The 16,906-nt window shown below is 44.7% G+C and overlaps 1 protein-coding gene across 4 annotated transcripts in view; it reads left to right on the top strand.

The window, feature by feature from the left end:
* The window catches only part of IL20RB (interleukin 20 receptor subunit beta), a 36,120-nt gene that overhangs the window by 16,404 nt on the left and 2,810 nt on the right, over window positions 1-16,906 (top strand). The window contains exons 3-8 of one of the 4 annotated variants that reach the window (XR_008297977.1): window positions 700-890; window positions 4,931-5,055; window positions 6,822-6,972; window positions 10,561-10,658; window positions 10,959-11,101; window positions 14,985-15,121. Coding sequence is in view for 1 of the 4 variants with exons in the window: in XM_053221413.1 (XP_053077388.1) it covers window positions 700-890; window positions 4,931-5,055; window positions 6,822-6,972; window positions 10,959-11,101 (610 nt within the window). In the remaining 3 variants the exon portion in view is untranslated. Of the gene's footprint in view, window positions 1-699; window positions 891-4,930; window positions 5,056-6,821; window positions 6,973-10,560; window positions 10,659-10,958; window positions 11,102-14,984; window positions 15,204-16,906 lie in introns of those variants that run through there. The other 3 variants (XR_008297975.1, XR_008297976.1, XM_053221413.1) reach the window with 3 other exon arrangements.

The following is a 16,906-nucleotide window of genomic DNA, read 5'->3' as shown; positions in this document are numbered from 1 at the left end:
CGCAAGTTCTTAATAGCCACATGTGGCTAGTGACTACCATATTGAACAACACCGATATGGAAAATGTTCTATCGGGCCGCACTGCTCTAGGCGGTTTCAGATATGTTTAAGCCGGTATCTGAAGGACAGGAGGAGCATTGTGAACAGCAGGGATGGAACATTTGAGCCACAGTGAACAGGTAGTCACAGGTCCTAAGGTAATAAGAGCTCAGCATGGGAGGAATGGCAAGGAGGCCAGTGTAGAGGGAACATCATGTTTAGGGGCAGTGAAGGCCAGAGAGTGTTGCAGGTCCCAGGGAAGAGTTTGGATTCTGTTCTAAGTGCTTTGGAAGCCATTAAGAAGAGAAATGTCACGATCTGTTGAGTGATGAATGGTTTGAAGAACACCAGAAGTGGAAGCTGAGTCAGGAGACCACAGCAAAGCCAGGGATGAAAGTAGCCAAGATTCAGGGGGTGCTGTGGAGATGGAGAGGCCAGGACAGATTGGGGTTTATGCCTAGGTTTCCCTTGTCCCGTGATAAAAGGAGTAAGAAAGTATGGATGGTGGGTGAAGGAGGTGGATGGAGGAACTGGAGAAAGGAGCAAATGCTTCTTTTGCTGATCCATAAAAAGCAGGTCAATGAGGCAGTTACTTGCACCCATCATTGAGCCTAGGTAGAAGGGGCTGGTATGACACGATGTCCTCTTCTCCTTGGCCAGAGAGTATGAGAGCCTGTACATGAGCCACGTCTGGATCCCCAGCAGCTGGTGCTCACCCACCAAAGGTCCTGAGTGTGACATCACTGATGACATCACTGCCACTGTGCCGTACAATCTCCGTGTCAGGGCCACCCAGGGTTCAGAGACCTCAGCCTGGAGCACTCTGAAGCCTCCCTTCAATCGAAATTCAAGTAAGGCACTTCTCTTCTTACTCCCCCATCCCCATTGGCCTCCCCTTCAGGAACCAAATTCACTGAGAGTTTCAGAATTCTTGTTAGCATCAAATTAGCCTTGAACACAAACAGTCCTAACTGGTCCATTTATTTATTTGTTGTAAATGTTTATTTATATTGAGAGAGAGAGTGGGTGTGCATGTGTGGGTGGGGGAGGGGCCAGAAAGACAGGGAGAAAGAGAATCTCAAGCTGATAGCCAAGAGGCTGATGCAGGGCTCCATCATGACCTGAGATGACATCGAGAGTCAGATGCTTAACCGACTGAGCCACCCAGATGCCCCCTAACTGGTCCATTAAAAAAAATTGTCAACTGCTAAAATAAATAAATAAATAAATAAATAAATAAATAAATAAAAATTGCCACTGCTTCCCACATGCCCTCTCATTTTGGAAGAGACTTTGGAAGTCATTCCTGGCTGTCTCTGTCAGGGTCTGCAGGTGGTGGGGAACATGGAAGGATTGGGTAGAAATCAGAACATGAGTGAGGCCAAGGTAGAAGGGGCTGAGGAAGGTGAAGACAGATTTGAAGGGGAAGTTGACCCTCTAGAGTCAGAGTGGTATGATTCAAATCCTAGCTCAGCCACTTGATAGCTGGCTCCCTGCCTTCTCACCCATAAGAAGGGCAACAGTTTGCCTCACTGGGTAGTTGTGGGGACCATATAAGGTGTACTATGTAAGTGTTCTGGGCAGTGCTGTCCTATCATAGCACTCAGCTACTGGTAAGTGTTATTATTATTATTACCTCGGGGATGCCCAGAGTTGAGAGCCAGAGAGCTGAGAAGGGAAGAGGTGGGGGCAGGAGTGAGACCCCCAGAATGGGATATCAATAGGAATTTTGGTGCAAAATGTGGGCTTCTCTGCCCAGGCCTCTTTCCCCAGGCACTGAGAGCAGATACCATGGGGGCAGTGGGATCCCAGTATGAGGCACTGGCGGAGGCTGAGGGTCACTGGAGGGTGCAGTGCCCAGGCAGCACCCAGCACCACCTCTCTCCAGCTCCTAGAATCCTGGGACTATAGCCAAGACCATCGCTGGGGACTGGCAGCTATTGTTGGAAAGGAAGGCATAGGTCAGATGGAGATAAGAAAATGCTTATAAAACTATGTGGGCAATGGTGTGCAGTAACAACTTGTGCTTGAGAAGCCCTGTGTAAACAGGAAAAGGTCTTACTGCAGGAGCAGCTGAGGAACAGGAAGGAGCCTCTATACCTGCACCAGAAGGTAGAAGATGTCATCCTTTGTGATCGCTGCGTGGGTGGAGTTAGCTACAGATTTAGGATGGAATCATGACTCCGAAAGGGGTATTAAATCTGTTCTTTTGCCTTTGAAAAGGGCCACCCTAACTTCTCCCCAGGCATGTGAAAAATCTTGTTTTAAGGCTCTTCTGAAAAAGCTCTCTTACTCTTAAGGGAAGCCTTATTTAAAAAAATTTTTTTTTCATTGATGATTTATTTTTGAGAGAGAGAGACAGACAGAGTGTGAGCGGGGGAGGGGAAGAAAGAGAGAGGGAGACACAGAAGCAGAAGCAGACTCCAGGCTCTGAGCTCTCAGCACAGAGCCTGACGCAGGGCCCAAACCTATGAACGGTGAGATCCTGACTTGAACCGAAGGTGAATGCTTAACTGACTAAGCCACCCAGGCGCCCCAGTTAAGGGGAAGCCTTGTTGAGAGTAGAGGTTCTTAACCTTGATTGCACATTCCAGTCACAGCAGAGCTTTAGAACCACATGTCTGGGGCCCATCCCCAGAGAGTCTGATTTAAATAATCAGTGTGCATTTTGTTCACTGGGAGTTTGTAACTTCCTCAGGTTGTTCTCATATATAGCTAGTTTTGAGATCAACTCATACAGAGACTAAATATCCCCACACAAGAGTCTAGAAATATGGAAAGCCTTGGTCTCAAATTCCGGCCACTAACTATGTAATTCTGGGCAAGTCATATAACTTCTCTGACTTCTCAATTACGTCACCTGTACCACCTTCCTGAGCTTGCTGGATGGATGAAATGAGATAAATATGTAGAATGTATAGGACAGAGGTTCCTGCCCCAACACTGTCAAAAAATTCTCCTCTGAACTGAAATGACTTTAGGTCATTTTCTCTAATTCTATTCTCAATAAATTTGGAGAAGAGAGGATCCAATATTAATCATGTTTACTTAAAACTGAAGCTTCTGAACTGGTTATGTTTTGCAGTTGGTCCCTGACTTCCCGGTTCTCCTGTCCACTATCCAGGCAGCTCTTCAAATGCCAGGAAATGCTTTGCTCTCCAAAAACTCCCTCTAGGAACTGCCTTTCCTCTGAGTATCCACTGACCTCAGTGCAGGGGGATTTAGCCCAGAACACACACCACTGTACTTCCCAAGCCAAAGCCAACCATTGGGGTGGCCCTTCTGGTCATGCAGTGTCTAGATTTGATAGGCAAGTATGGGCCCGCCATCAGCAGCCAGGGACAGGAGGCTGCCTATGTGCACCCTTCTGTCCTCAGTCTGCTGATGGGTAAGAATCCACAGGGGCTGCTCCTGCCCTGTTTGGGATCCAGCCATATGAAAGATGGGAGTTTGTGCTTAAGCTGTAATTTCTGGAGTTGATTACTGGAATTTGTAAAGCCCTCTGACTTTCCAGCATCCCTAGTAAGAATACGAGATGAAGAATTCTTGGACCAAGAATAGAATGGCCAACCCGTCCACAGGTTGCTGATTTCCTGATGCTTGAAAGTCATCAGCAGCCAATATATGTCACTGATTTATTTGAGTTACAGTGATACACATGTCCCTGCTGGGTATGTTCATTCCAGGGGGGCAAAGAATGGACCCAACTGTTCAGTATGGAACTGAATTCATGCAGGTGTTTGGCAAGCATTATGAAATAGCATCTGCTCACTTAGATGAGTCAAGGTGAGGAGAAATTTCTGCCAAAAAAGTAAAAAGAAGAACATGGATTATAAAATATTAAAACAGAGGGGTGGCTGGGTGGCTCAGTCGGTTAAGCGTCCGACTTCAGCTCAGGTCATGAACTCATTGTTTGTGAGTTCGAACCCTGTTTTGGGCTCTGTGCTGACAGCTCAGAGCCTGGAGCCTGCTTCAGATTTTGTATCTTCTTCTTTCTCTGTTCCTCCCCCGCTCACACTCTGTCTCTTTCTCTCTCTCTCAAAAGTAAATAAATATTTAAAAAAATAAAATTTTAAAACAGAAAGAAGTGTTTATCTGAGTACTGAGTCACTTTTCTTGAGTATGTATGCCTCTGAAGAACAGAGCAGAGGACTTTATTATGGTCAAGGAGAAGAGTGAAAAAGAGAATTATAGTAAGTCTTCATTAAAAAATTTTATTTTGCTCATTATTCAAAAAGCATTTACTGAGCACCTGCTAAGTACAAGAGAGTATTGGTATACAGAGGTCCCCCTAATTTGCAGGGGATATGTTCCAAGCCCCCCAGTGGATGCCTGAAACTGAGAATAGTATCAAATTCTATATATACTATGTTTTTTCCTATATGTGCATACTTATGGTAAAGTTTAATTTTTAAATTAGGCACAGTAAGAGATTAATAGCAATAACTAATAACAGAAGAACAATTACAACAATATGCTGTAATAAAAGTTCTGTGAATGGGGTCTCTCCTCTCTTAAAGCACCTTAATGTGCCATACTGGCCCTCCTTCTTCTTGTAGTGATATGAGATGGTATAATGCTTAAGGGATGAGATGGAATGAGGTGCATGACATGGACACTGTGACGTAGCGTTAACTACTGACCTTCTCATTGTATATCAAAAGGAGGATCATCTGCTTCCCTCCCCACCACAAGTACCTGAAACCATGGCAAGCAAAATCTCAGACACGGCAGATGATGGTACAGTTTCTGCGTGCTGGGAAGTGACATCACAGCCCTCCCTTCCCTACAACCCTAGCATGTTTCTACTGATGACTTGGTTCTGGTCTCTCAGGACAGAAATCAGTCCTGTCTGGGGCTGGCTCTGATTCTCCCCCTGTCTTGCCAACAGCCATTCTTACCCCACCTGGGATGGATGTCACCAAGGACGGCTTCCATCTGGTTATTAAGCTGGAAGACCTGGGGTCCCAGTTTGAGTTCCTTGTGGCTTACTGGAGGAGGGAGCCTGGTGCCAAGGTGAGACTTCCGGCCTTGGCCTTGGAGTCGGGCCTCAGGGATGGAGTCACAGACCTCTGAGAGGTGGGCAAGGAAAGCCGGCCCCTAAAGTGCTCACTGTCTGGGGGTGGCCCGAGCATGAACAGGCCTAGGTGGAGGATGGGAAAGGAGAGATGGGAGTAGACTGACAATCCTAGAGCCTCCTCTTGAAAGAATTGCTTTGGTCCACCCCACGCTTTGGCTTGGAGCCTTCTCAGGCCAGATTTGCTGAGGTGTGAGGGTTGCCTCTTTGCCCTAAACTCTAACATAGTACGATCCATAATATCTTTCAGTGCCTTTCTCATTCCTCATCAGCCTGTCTCCTCAGCCATTCTCCCTAAAGTATGTTTAGGTACAGCAGACCAGAGTGTTCTAGATTATACAGATGATTTAAAAAGCATATGAGACTGGCACAATCCTCTTAAGGGCGTGTATCTGGGTAGGGTGCAGAAGTTGGGGCAGAGAGCCAGGAACTGGCTTGTGAATAAACCTGTCTAATTAGTGGCCAGTTGGCCACCCAGAATGCCTAGATGGGGCACTGCCCCATCATACTGTGGGATAGTTGCTGCAGACTGGGTTGGGTGGGATGTTGGCACTCCCAGAGTGAATGGCCAAACAAACAGAAACAGCAGAAGGGCTAGAGCTCGAGTGGGAACTAAGGGATAGCCAGACCCACCAGAGACCCCACCCAAGATGACTTACAAAGGCTACTGTAGGCAGCATGAGGGAAACAGCCTTCATTATAAATCTGGATAGGAGGCAGCAGAGAGCTTTCACAGAATCTATGAACAGAGCTGTCCGAGGGTGCCCCTGACCTCACAGCAGTATCTGGGGGGCCAGGCACATGCCCTACCATCTACTCAACAGGGGCTGTAATTTGGGTATTTTCCCCTGAAAAGTGACATGTGTAGGTGGGGCAGGCAATAACAATGGTTTCCAGTATTTACTTGTGCTGGGTCAGGGCCCAGTGGTAGGACATGGCATTGCCAGCCAGGCAGAGGGAGTAGTATGGGGATAGATCAGGGCCTAGGCAGGAGGGAGCATGCAGCTCCCTCAGATTCTTTGGGATGGAGCCCATTCCCCACCCTTGGAAACTGGCAGGGCCAGTGCTGAGAGAGGAGCATGTACTCTGAGTCATTGGGGCTTGGCCCAGACAAGCCTCTACAGGTACAAATGTGGAGCACAGGCCTCACCAGGTGGGTGGAGGTAGAGGGGTATACAAATGGGTGGACAGATGGGTAAATAGATGGATGGGTGAGGAAGCATATCCTACTGGCTCCATTGCTCTTGTGAACTGATCACTTTGGCTACACTGGCCATGCCAAGTCCCCTGGCTCAGTCAGATTTCTGAACTTGAGGTGTTTGCACAAATGTTACCCTGTCAGAAAGAACTTCCCTAACCACTCTGTTTAGTCCCTTCTCATAATTCTACCTCCTTGCCCTACTTCCTTTTTCTTCACAGCTCTATCACCACCTGCCATGTGGCCTATAATTGTCTCTGTCCCCCATGTAAGCTCCATGAGTGCAGGGACTTTATTTTGTTCAATGCTATGTCTCTGTGCCTACAATAGTACCTGGCACATAGTAGGTACTTAATAAATACATGAGAACGAATGAATGAATAAATGAGAGGGAACATTGTATATGCATCTCAGAAAGGAAATATCTAGAACTTTACTTCCTTGGCTCTTCTTGCCTTGTCCTGTCCTGCTTCCCTCAGGGTGTAACTGTTTTCTGGTCTCCTAAAGGAACATGTCAAAGTGGTGAGGAGCAGGGGCATTCCGGTGCACCTGGAAACCATGGAACCGGGGGCTGCATACTGTGTGAAGGTCCAGACATTCGTGAAGGCCATCGGGAGACACAGCCCTTTCAGCCAGGCAGAATGTGTCAAGGTGCAAGGTACGGATGGCTTGCCTGTTTCCTGGAGTCCTACATAGGTGAAGGCCCCTCCTGGTGGATGCTGGGTTGTCTGCTGGGTTCCTTTAGTTCTGAGTTTGCCCTAGGTTTCACTGACCTGCCCCCGAGCTGGGTGGGTTTCTGTGGTGAAAGTGTACTTTCCTGTAATTCTCTTAGAAGCAAGATTTCACCTTGGGGCTTGTTGGGGTCACTTGAGCAGCTGTCTAGAACACTTTCCTCCTGAAAGCTCCCTAGGCCTGAGGCCAGATGTTGCAAGCACTTGTGAACCAGGGTGGGCTGAGGGTGCCAGAGAGGTATGAGAGTCAGACCTTGCAAGGAGGCACCCCACTGTATATCACCGCTACTTTCAGCTGGAAGGGACTTGATGGAAAGTCTACAGAATCCTCGGGTTTGACCTAACTTTTTACCCTTGACTTTTTATTGTCTAAAACTTACAGTGTTAAAAAAAAATCCTTTGAAAAGAAACAAAACAATACCCCATATCCCACGATTCTGCCACTCAAGCACCACGAATGACATTTTTGTGTAACATTTTCATCTTTAAATAATTATTTTAAAAATTTAGTACTTTCATATGATTCAAAAAATATAAGATACATGTGGAAACTCTCCTTTCTACTTCTCTTCCCCATCCTTGCAATTCCAGCCCCTTCCCTATAGGTATTCATTTCTTGTATACCCTTCTAAAGACTTTTAAATACATATACAAGTAAATGAAAATCAAAACCACACTCAGATATCACCTCACGCCAGTCAGAGTGGCCAAAATGAACAAATCAGGAGACTATAGATGCTGGCGAGGATGTGGAGAAACGGGAAGCCTCTTGCACTGTTGGTGGGAATGCAAATTGGTGCAGCCACTCTGGAAAACAGTGTGGAGGTTCCTCACAAAATTAAAAATAGACCTACCCTATGACCCAGCAATAGCACTGCTAAGAATTTACCCAAGGGATACAGGAGTACTGATGCATAGGGGCACTTGTACCCCAATGTTTATAGCAGCACTCTCAACAATAGCCAAATTATGGAAAGAACCTAAATGTCCATGAACTGATGAATGGGTAAAGAAATTGTGGTTTATATACACAATGGAGTACTACATGGCAATGAGAAAGAATGAAATATGGCCCTGTGTAGCAACATGGATGGAACTGGAAAGTGTTATGCTAAGTGAAATAAGCCATACAGAGAAAGACAGATACCATATGGTTTCACTCTTACGTGGATCCTGAGAAACTTACCAGAAACCCATGGCTGGCGGGGGGGGGGGAAGGAAAAAAAAAAAAAAGAGGTTAGAGTGGAAGAGAGCCAAAGCATAAGAGACTCTTAAAAACTGAGAACAAACTGAGGGTTTATGGTGGGTGGGAGGGAGGGGAGGGTGGGTGATGGGTATTGAGGAGGGCACCTTTTGGGATGAGCACTGGGTGTTGTATGGAAACCAATTTGACAATAAACTTCATATATTGGAAAAAAATACATATACAAGTAAATGAGAATATATATATCCCTTTATTTTAGCACAAATGGTAGCATACTTGATGTGCTGTTCTGGATCTTGTCTTTTTCACATTATATATCTTATAGATTTTTCCGTATCAATAAAGAACTTTTTCGTCCTTCTTTACAGCCTCACAGTATATAGTTGTGTGTATATGTGACTAATTTAACTAGTCCTTCATTGATGGACATTTAGGTTTTTTTCCCAATATTTTTCTCTTCTAGCCAATGCTTTAATTAATTACATCATACACAGATCAGCTTGGTGGTGTGTGTATATTTGAAGGATGAATTCCTGGAAGTAGAGCTGCTTGGTCAGAGGCATCCATATTTGAGTTTTGAGCACTGTTCCCAAATTGCTCTGCATGGTGGTATGATCATTCCACCATTGTCCACGTGTAGACACTTGTGCATACACTCTGTGCTTGCTTTACACAGATATAACATTCATAACATTTTCCACGTGGATTTCCTGGTTACTATTTTATACTACTTTTTAAAATCATGTAAGTCAAGTTTGGTGAAGAATCCAAATAACAAAGAAGTGTATAAAGTGAGAGGTACATGTTCTCCATTCTCCCCCATACCATTCAGGTTTCCTTTGGCAAGTTTGATGTTGAATCTTCCAGTCATTGTGTGATGCCAATACTATAGGCAAAAATGGGACTGTACTGTGCTTACCATTCTGTACCTTACTTGTCTTCACTTAGAAGTATATTGTGAACATCTTTTCATGTCAGTACATGTGGACAGGCCTCATTTTTTAAAGATTATTTATTTATTTTGAGAGAGAGAGTGAGCACAAGCAAAGGAGGGACAGAGAAAAGGCTCTGCATCAGTGCAGAGCCCGACGTGTGGCTCGAACTCATGAACTGTGAGATCATGACCTGAGCTGAGATCAAGAGTTGAACACTTAATCGACTGAGCCACCCAGGCATCCGGACCTACCTCATTTTTAAAGAAGATGTATAATAAGTGAATTAATCAATGTGCCAAAATATATATAACAATATATATAATATATATGATATTATAATGTATATTATATATTCTGTGCTTTCCAGTCTTGCCATTAGAAATCAGGCTGTAGTGAACAAATTTGTGTATATCCCAATTCCCATTTTAATAGCTGAATTCCTAAGCTACCATGCCAATGTCACATAATATATTAACTTGTCTCCTATTTTGGGGTATTTAGATCTATTTCTGTGTTTTAGGTGATTTCCATTTGCTTTTGATGATGATGTTCATTGACTGATTGATTGATTCATTCATTCATTCAGTGACTACTTACTGAGCATTGACTATGTGCCAAATACTGGCCTAGTCACTGGGATACAGCAGGGAAGCCCCTGCCCTCATGGGAGCTTATTCTCTAGTTGGGGAGACAGGCTACAAACAAGTAAACAAATGAGATAGTTTCACTTGGTGGTATGTGCTATGAACAAAACACACCAGAGCATACATGGAGGTGGTGGGAGGTGCGGAGGGAGACTGGTTATGGGGCTGTTTGCCCCAGTCCAGATGTCTCCACGAACCGCTTTCTGCGTATAATTGTTTCCTTCCTTGAAATTATTTTTTGGAATCCACTCAGAGGAGTAAATGAAAGGGTATGAACATTCGTTTATTTCTTGACGTGTACTGCTGAAGTATTTTACAAAATCACTGAAACAGAGCACATTGCCCCTAGCCATATATCTGATACCACAGCCTTCCCTGTGGCCTCGCTGGCTGTGCCACCCTTCACACCGTGGGTGAGGGGTCTGACCTAGAGGGGCCCAGTGAGTTGCTCCACGTCACGCGGAACAGAAAGGTGGGAACATAACCGATCACCCCTTCTGCATCTGCAGATGCTCACACTTGGCACTTTCTGATTCATGTACTGAGCATGCTCAGTACAATGACTCTGGGCTTCGGAGCCAGCCCTAGCTGTGTGACTGGGGGTAAGTCACTTAACGATAGCAGGGGCTCGGTATATCGTAGTTATAATGTGACTGTTTTCTGAGGTCAGTATTTCCCTCCATAGTGTAAGTCAATGCCAAGAGCAAATTGTGAAACACATTTTGTTTTCAGTTACCACCAGCTCCCTTCTGTGCTGTTCTCTCTCGGCACCTCCCCCTCATCCTGCCGGTGTCCTGGCACTCTGCCTTCCTCCCGGCAGCTGCGCCGAGGTACGTGTTAACACAGCTAGTGGCCTAACACATGATGCTCCTCCCTTTCCCTTCCCAAGAAAAAGATTTTAATCTTCCCTGGGGCTTTCTGAAAACAACGCCTTAATCTGGATTCTAAGAAAAATGGTTTTAATGGTGGTAATTTTAGTCACTAAGGCAGACGTCAAATCTCAGGATGTTGGCATCTGCCGTCCTGGCCGATGTGCAAAGCCAACTCCAGGAAAAAGCGAGGGAGGCCAGGGTGGGGGACTTCACCTTCTCTGTTGTCTCCTAAGCCTGTTCTTATCTTTTCATTTCCAGGAGAGACCCTCCCCCTGGCGCTGGCCCTGTTTGGGTTTGTTGGCTTTATGCTGATCCTCGTGGTTGTGCCCCTTTCCATCTGGAAAATGGGCCGGCTGCTCCGGCACTCCTGTTGCCCCGTGGTGGTGCTTCCCGACACCTTGGTAATGATATTCTTTTTTCCTTTCAGCATGACGCTTACCAGATGGAGTTTGATGAGTCTGGCATGGGCACACATTCTGTGGCTTTACAAGCATTTGCACAAAGAGGAGAGAAGAGGATTTATAGGAATTCACTTCTTTTTTTTAAATGTTTATTTATTTTCAAGAGAGAGAGCATGCAAGAGTGGGGGCAGGCAGAGAGAGAGAGGGGTACAGAGGATCTGAGCTCTGTGCTGACAGCAGAGAGCCCGATGTGGGGCTCGAACTCACAAACTATGAGATCATGACCTGAGTGGAAGTCGGACACTTAACCAACTGAGCCACCCAGGTGAATTAGAATTCACTTCTAATTAGAGGGGCTGAGAGAGAACCTTCTTCTCTGGGGAGTGGTGGCCTTCCTCAGGCTCCCATCAGGCCACTGCTTCCTGCCCTCAGGACCTGGCACAGCCAAGAGAGCAGGTGTGTTACACCATTCAGGATGCTTGGCATTTCAAGAGTCATGCACAATCTTACACTTCTGTACTGACCTGCGAGCATTCTTGGTCCCTTGCCACAATTAAAACAGCAGCTACATCCATTCATGTTCCAACCCAACATATTCAACTCATATGCCAAGAGCCTCATTGGTTCTCAGGGCATAGTGCATGTGCGTGAAGCATGGACCATGCTTTGCCTTTGGCTGGGGGCTGGGGGACAGTCTGGACCTGGCCAGAGACTACCCATGGTTAGGGGTCCCCACCTGTTTTCTCATCTCCTTGCCAAGGCAGGTTTGAGTCTCCAATGGGGGTAGGTCCTATGCCCATGCCAGGGTGGGAGGAAAGCAAAAGCAGGCCTCCAGTATCTCCCTATGTGCCATTTTGCTAACTCCTGTGCCCCCCATGCCACCTAGACCTTGACACTTAAAGCAGCACAAAACAAAACAAAGCAACAACAAACAAAAACAAACCCATCCCTGTCACCTCAGGGATTTCTCACAGATCTCTCCTGGCAGGAGGGAGTTAGCAGTCAGCTTCTCAGAGGCAACTAGAATCAGAAGTGCCTATGGTTCTTTATTAGCCTGGAGTCACTCTGGAAGGAGTTACTCTTATGATATCTGCATGACCCTGCGAGCACAGGCCATGCTCTCCCTGCACGTGGAAGTAATCCTCCCTGTGACCCAGTCTCCACCACACCCTCCACCCTGTCATCCTCACACCAGCTCTTTCTCTTTCTAGCGCTTCTACGTAGACCTAACTTTAGCTGACACTAGTGCAGAGTTAAGTGCCAGACACTGTTCTAAGTCTTTAAATATATTGACTCATTTCTTTTTCCCTTTTCCATCATTGCTTACCAATGTGCGTTTCATCAGCGCCCCACCAGCCCACTCTAAATGACTAAATGGTTCACTGCCAAACAGGAAGGCACCGTGGTATAGCAAACACAGGGGGGCAGGGCCGGCCTATTCCCCTTCAGCAAGAACCCTAGGGGCTCAAAGTTGTGGGACCATTAAAGGATGTGTATTCTGGGGGTGCCTGGGTGCTGCAGTCGGGTAAGCGTCTGACTCTTCATCTCAGCTCAGGTCATGATCTCACAGTTCCTGAGCACAAGCCCCACATCAGGTCTCTGCAGGAATGGTGTGGAGCCTGCTTGGGATTCCGTCTCTCCTTCTCTCTGACCCTCCCCCTGCTCGTGCTCATTCATTCTCTCTCTGTCCCTCTCTCTCAAAAAAATAAAGATGTGTCTTCTGCAGTTGTTGGAGTAGTGTTTTATAAATATCAATTGGGTCAAAATATTTGATCATACTGTTCAGATATTTTGGTATAGTTCTATTAGTTATTGAGAGTGAGACAACAAAATCTCCAACTAGGAGAGTAGATGTGTCTATGTTTGTCAGTTTTTCCTTCATGTATTTTGATGCTCTGTTTTGGGTGCATGCATGTTTATAATTGTCATGTCTTCCTTAATAATTGAGACTTTTAGGGGCACCTGGGTGGCTCGGTTGGTTAAGTATCTGACTTAGGCTCAGGTCATGGTCTCATGGTTCGTGGGTTTGAACCCTGCGTTGGGCTCTGTGCTGACAACTCAGAGCCTGGACCCTGATTCAGATTCTATGTCTCCCTCTCTCTCTGCCCCTTCCCTGCTCATGCTCTGTCTCTGTCTCAAAAATGAATTTTAAAAAATATATAAACAATAATTGAGACTTTTATTATCATAAAGTGTCCTGCTTTATCTCTGGCAATATTCCTTATCCTGATATCAGTGTAACTCTTTGTTATTTACTGTTTGAACAGCCTATCTTCTATCCATTTTACTTTATACTTATCCATATCCTCATATTTAAAGTGTGTCTCTTGTAGCAGCATATATTGGTCTTAAATTTTTATTTTTTTAATAAATCCATTCCAATAATCTCTGCCATTTAGCTGGAATGTTCAGTCCATTAACACTGAACTCTGGTCCTCTCACCATCTAACTTTTGTGTTTGCATCCATATCTGTCACTGTTCATGGCACCAAGAGAGACTTGCCCTCAGTCGGGGAACTGTAAAAAATGTGAAACTCACCCAGTGATGTTATCTTCTTTCAAGTGTCAACTGTTCATTGCTCTCCAGTGACCTAAGGAAGTTGATTTTATATTTTGATCAGTTTTTTTTTAAGTTTATGTATCTTGAGAAAGACAGAGACAGCATGAGTGAGGGAGGGGCAGAGAAACAGGGAGAATCCCAAGTAGGCCCTGTGCTGTGAGTGCAGAGCCTGATGCAAGGCTTGGATCCATGAAACCATGAGGTCATAACCTGAGCCGAAACCAAGAGTCAGATGCTTAACTGACTGAGCTATCGAGATGCCCCATGTTTTGACCAATTTTTAAAGTTGTTATCTGTAGGAGGATTGGTCTGATCAGTGCTCCTCCACCATAAGTGGAGTGAAAGAGAAGGTCCTGGACCAATCCAAAATGATAACGGTAGGATAGCATCCCTGTCTGAGGCAGGTCATAGCTCTTCTTTTTCACATGTGGTAAAAAATTTAGCCTTCCTCGGCTGGACTCCATCAAACCATCTTTTATGGTTTTCCTCTCAACTCTGTTACTCATGCTCACCCTCTACTCACAGGGTATTCCATTCCTAACACTCTCTCTCATTTTTCTTCTTCCAGTCTACATTCAGCAGCCCAGCAGAGGTCCCTCCTTACTGCAGGATGAGGGACATAGGATCCTTCCAAGACCCAAAGTGAGTGACAGAGCAAAGGGCCAGGAAAGAACCATGTAAAGGGTCAGTTGCTTATAGAATTTCAGGTACACAGGAAGAGCCCTCAAATGGCAAGAAGTCCTAGGAATTCGAATGCATTAAGAGCCACACTCTAGGAGTGCCTGGGTGGCTCAGTTGGTTAAGTGACTGACTTTAGCTTGGGTCATGATCTCACAGTCTGTGAGTTTGAGCCCTGCGTTGGGCTCTGTGCTGTCAGTTCAGAGCCTGGAGCCTACTTTGGATCCTGTGTCTCCCTCTCTCTCTGCCCCTCCCCTACTCATGCTCTGTCTCTCAAAAAAAAAAAAAAAAAAAAAAAAAAGAAAGAATAAATGTTAAAAAAAAATTTTTTTTAAATAGCATTTGGAGAAAACCAAACAACTTTAGAGGAGACCAGAAATAAGGATATTCTATGAGAATATGACCACTTTTATCCATGGGAGATAGATACCACTATCCTTGCCTACCTTTCCCTTCTCTGTTCTTAACCATCCTCCCTACATCATTCTGGTGTCTGTTCCTGTGCACATTCCTTTCCATAAGGTTTTTAATTGTTATTCTTTTTCTCCCTAGATGTTTTCAGTGAACAATTTCTCTGAGTATATGTATATTTCCCATAGTGCTGTATGAGAACTCAATCACTAGTGTTCATTAAATCCCAAACAGATTCTGGAGTTGTATGTCACCACCACCCTCTCTCCTACCACAGCCTTGACTTTAGTACAGCCTAGCTGTACTTCAACATTTGCCTTAGTGATAATCTTCTAAAGTACTAAAAAGCAACTTCCAGCCATCTTTGCAAAACCCACACATCTTTCTAATCAAACTTTGGAAAATTACCAAGTGGAAATCCTTGACAGTTCTTCAAAAAGCCCTATGGAGTTTGTAAGTGTTTAATTTATCTGTTTGGATTAAACACTTCATGTCTACATCTATAATTTCACGGTTGGTGATGGTTGAATTCTAAAATACACCATTAAGATTTTCTTTCCATTCAAATTTATATCAACAAGTAACAGTCTAAAACAAAAATATATATGCAAAGAGAATTATATCAAGAATGCTCAGGGGCGCCTGGGTGGCTCAATGGGTTGAACGTCTGACTTTGGCTCAGGTCATGATCTCAGAGCTCATGAGTTCAAGCCCCGTGTCAGGCTCTGTGCTGACAGCTCAGAGCCTGGAGCCTGCTTTAGATTCTGTATCTCCCTTTCTCTCTGCCTCTCCCCCACTCACACTCTGTCCCTCTCAAAATAAATAAATATTAAAAAATTTTTTAAAATGGGGTGCCTGGGTGGCTTAGTCGGTTAAGCGTCCAACTTCAGCTCAGGTCATGATCTCACAGTTTGTGGGTTCGAGCCCCACGTCAGGCTCTGTGCTGACAGCTCAGAGCCTGAAGCCTGTTTTGGATCCTGTGTCTCCCTCTCTCTGCCCCTCCCCTGCTCATGCTCTGTTTCTCTTTCTCTCAAAAATAAATAAACATTAAACATTTTTTAAAAGAAATTAAAAAAAAAAGAATGCTCAGTGTATAGTCCCTATTTTAAAGTATTATTTCTTTTCCTTGTCTTTCATCCATAATTGCTTCATAGGGATGGAGACTTTGGTGCGAAAGAGTCTTCCTTTTCTTTCTATGACTGACTTTATTCTTTCTCTTCTTGCTGTCCCATTCCACAGGAATATGGGTATGCATAAAGGTGGCCCCAAGGAAGTCATTCTTCAGTGGGCCATCCCAAGTTTGGCTTAGTGTGCTTTGTAGAAAGTGGAGTTTCTGTGTTCAGATGCCTCTGGGGCCCAGACAGGTACAAAAAAAAAAAAAAAAAAAAAGTGCACTGCAGTGAACATAATTCGACAGAGAGAGATGGTGGGGACCATGGCAAACATGCTCCCCAGCTAAAGAAGGCAGCTGTTTTTCAGCTCTGCATGTTGTTGCTGAGAGGGAATGTGAACCAGTGCTACTGGATCTCCAAGTTTTAAATGAGGAACCAGAACTCTAAATGTTTATGGGAAATCTGATTTTTAAATGTGGAAAACTAATCCAGATTAAAAAACAAATCAACTGAGCCTTGCTTGAAAGTCTGTTCTAGCCTACAGGACGAGAGTTTCATACCTTCTGAGCTTCTGAGATTGTGCTGTTTTACTTTCGTGTTCTAGAACTACACTTTCCAACATGGTGGCCGCAATCCATGTGTGACTATTAAGCCCTTGAAATGTGGCTAGTCCAAATTGAGATGTACTGTAAATATAAAATATGTAATAGACTTTGAAAACTCATTTCATTAATATTTTTATATAGATCATAAATTAATATTTTATTTTAAAAAGAATGTACATTATTAACATTAATTTCACCTGTTCCTTTTTTACTTTTTAAAATGTGCCACTAGAGAATTTTAAGGTGTCTATATAGCTCAAATTATGTTTCCATTGGACAGTGCTGCTCTAGAGTTAAATAATCAAATGTAATCGCTGCAGATTTAGGTAGCTAGTATCCTAAGGATCTGACTGGACCAGCAGCAGGGAATTGGTGGTGGGCTCCACACAGCACTCCCCCCTCGGTGAACCCTGTACGTTGTCCTTCCCCGTTGCATGCC

The sequence above is a fragment of the Acinonyx jubatus genome, chromosome C2 (assembly GCF_027475565.1).
Source record: "Acinonyx jubatus isolate Ajub_Pintada_27869175 chromosome C2, VMU_Ajub_asm_v1.0, whole genome shotgun sequence".
Classification (NCBI taxonomy): domain Eukaryota; kingdom Metazoa; phylum Chordata; class Mammalia; order Carnivora; family Felidae; genus Acinonyx; species Acinonyx jubatus.
The sequence above is the reverse complement of the archived record's forward strand: the minus strand, read 5'-3'. Positions and strand labels throughout refer to the sequence as shown.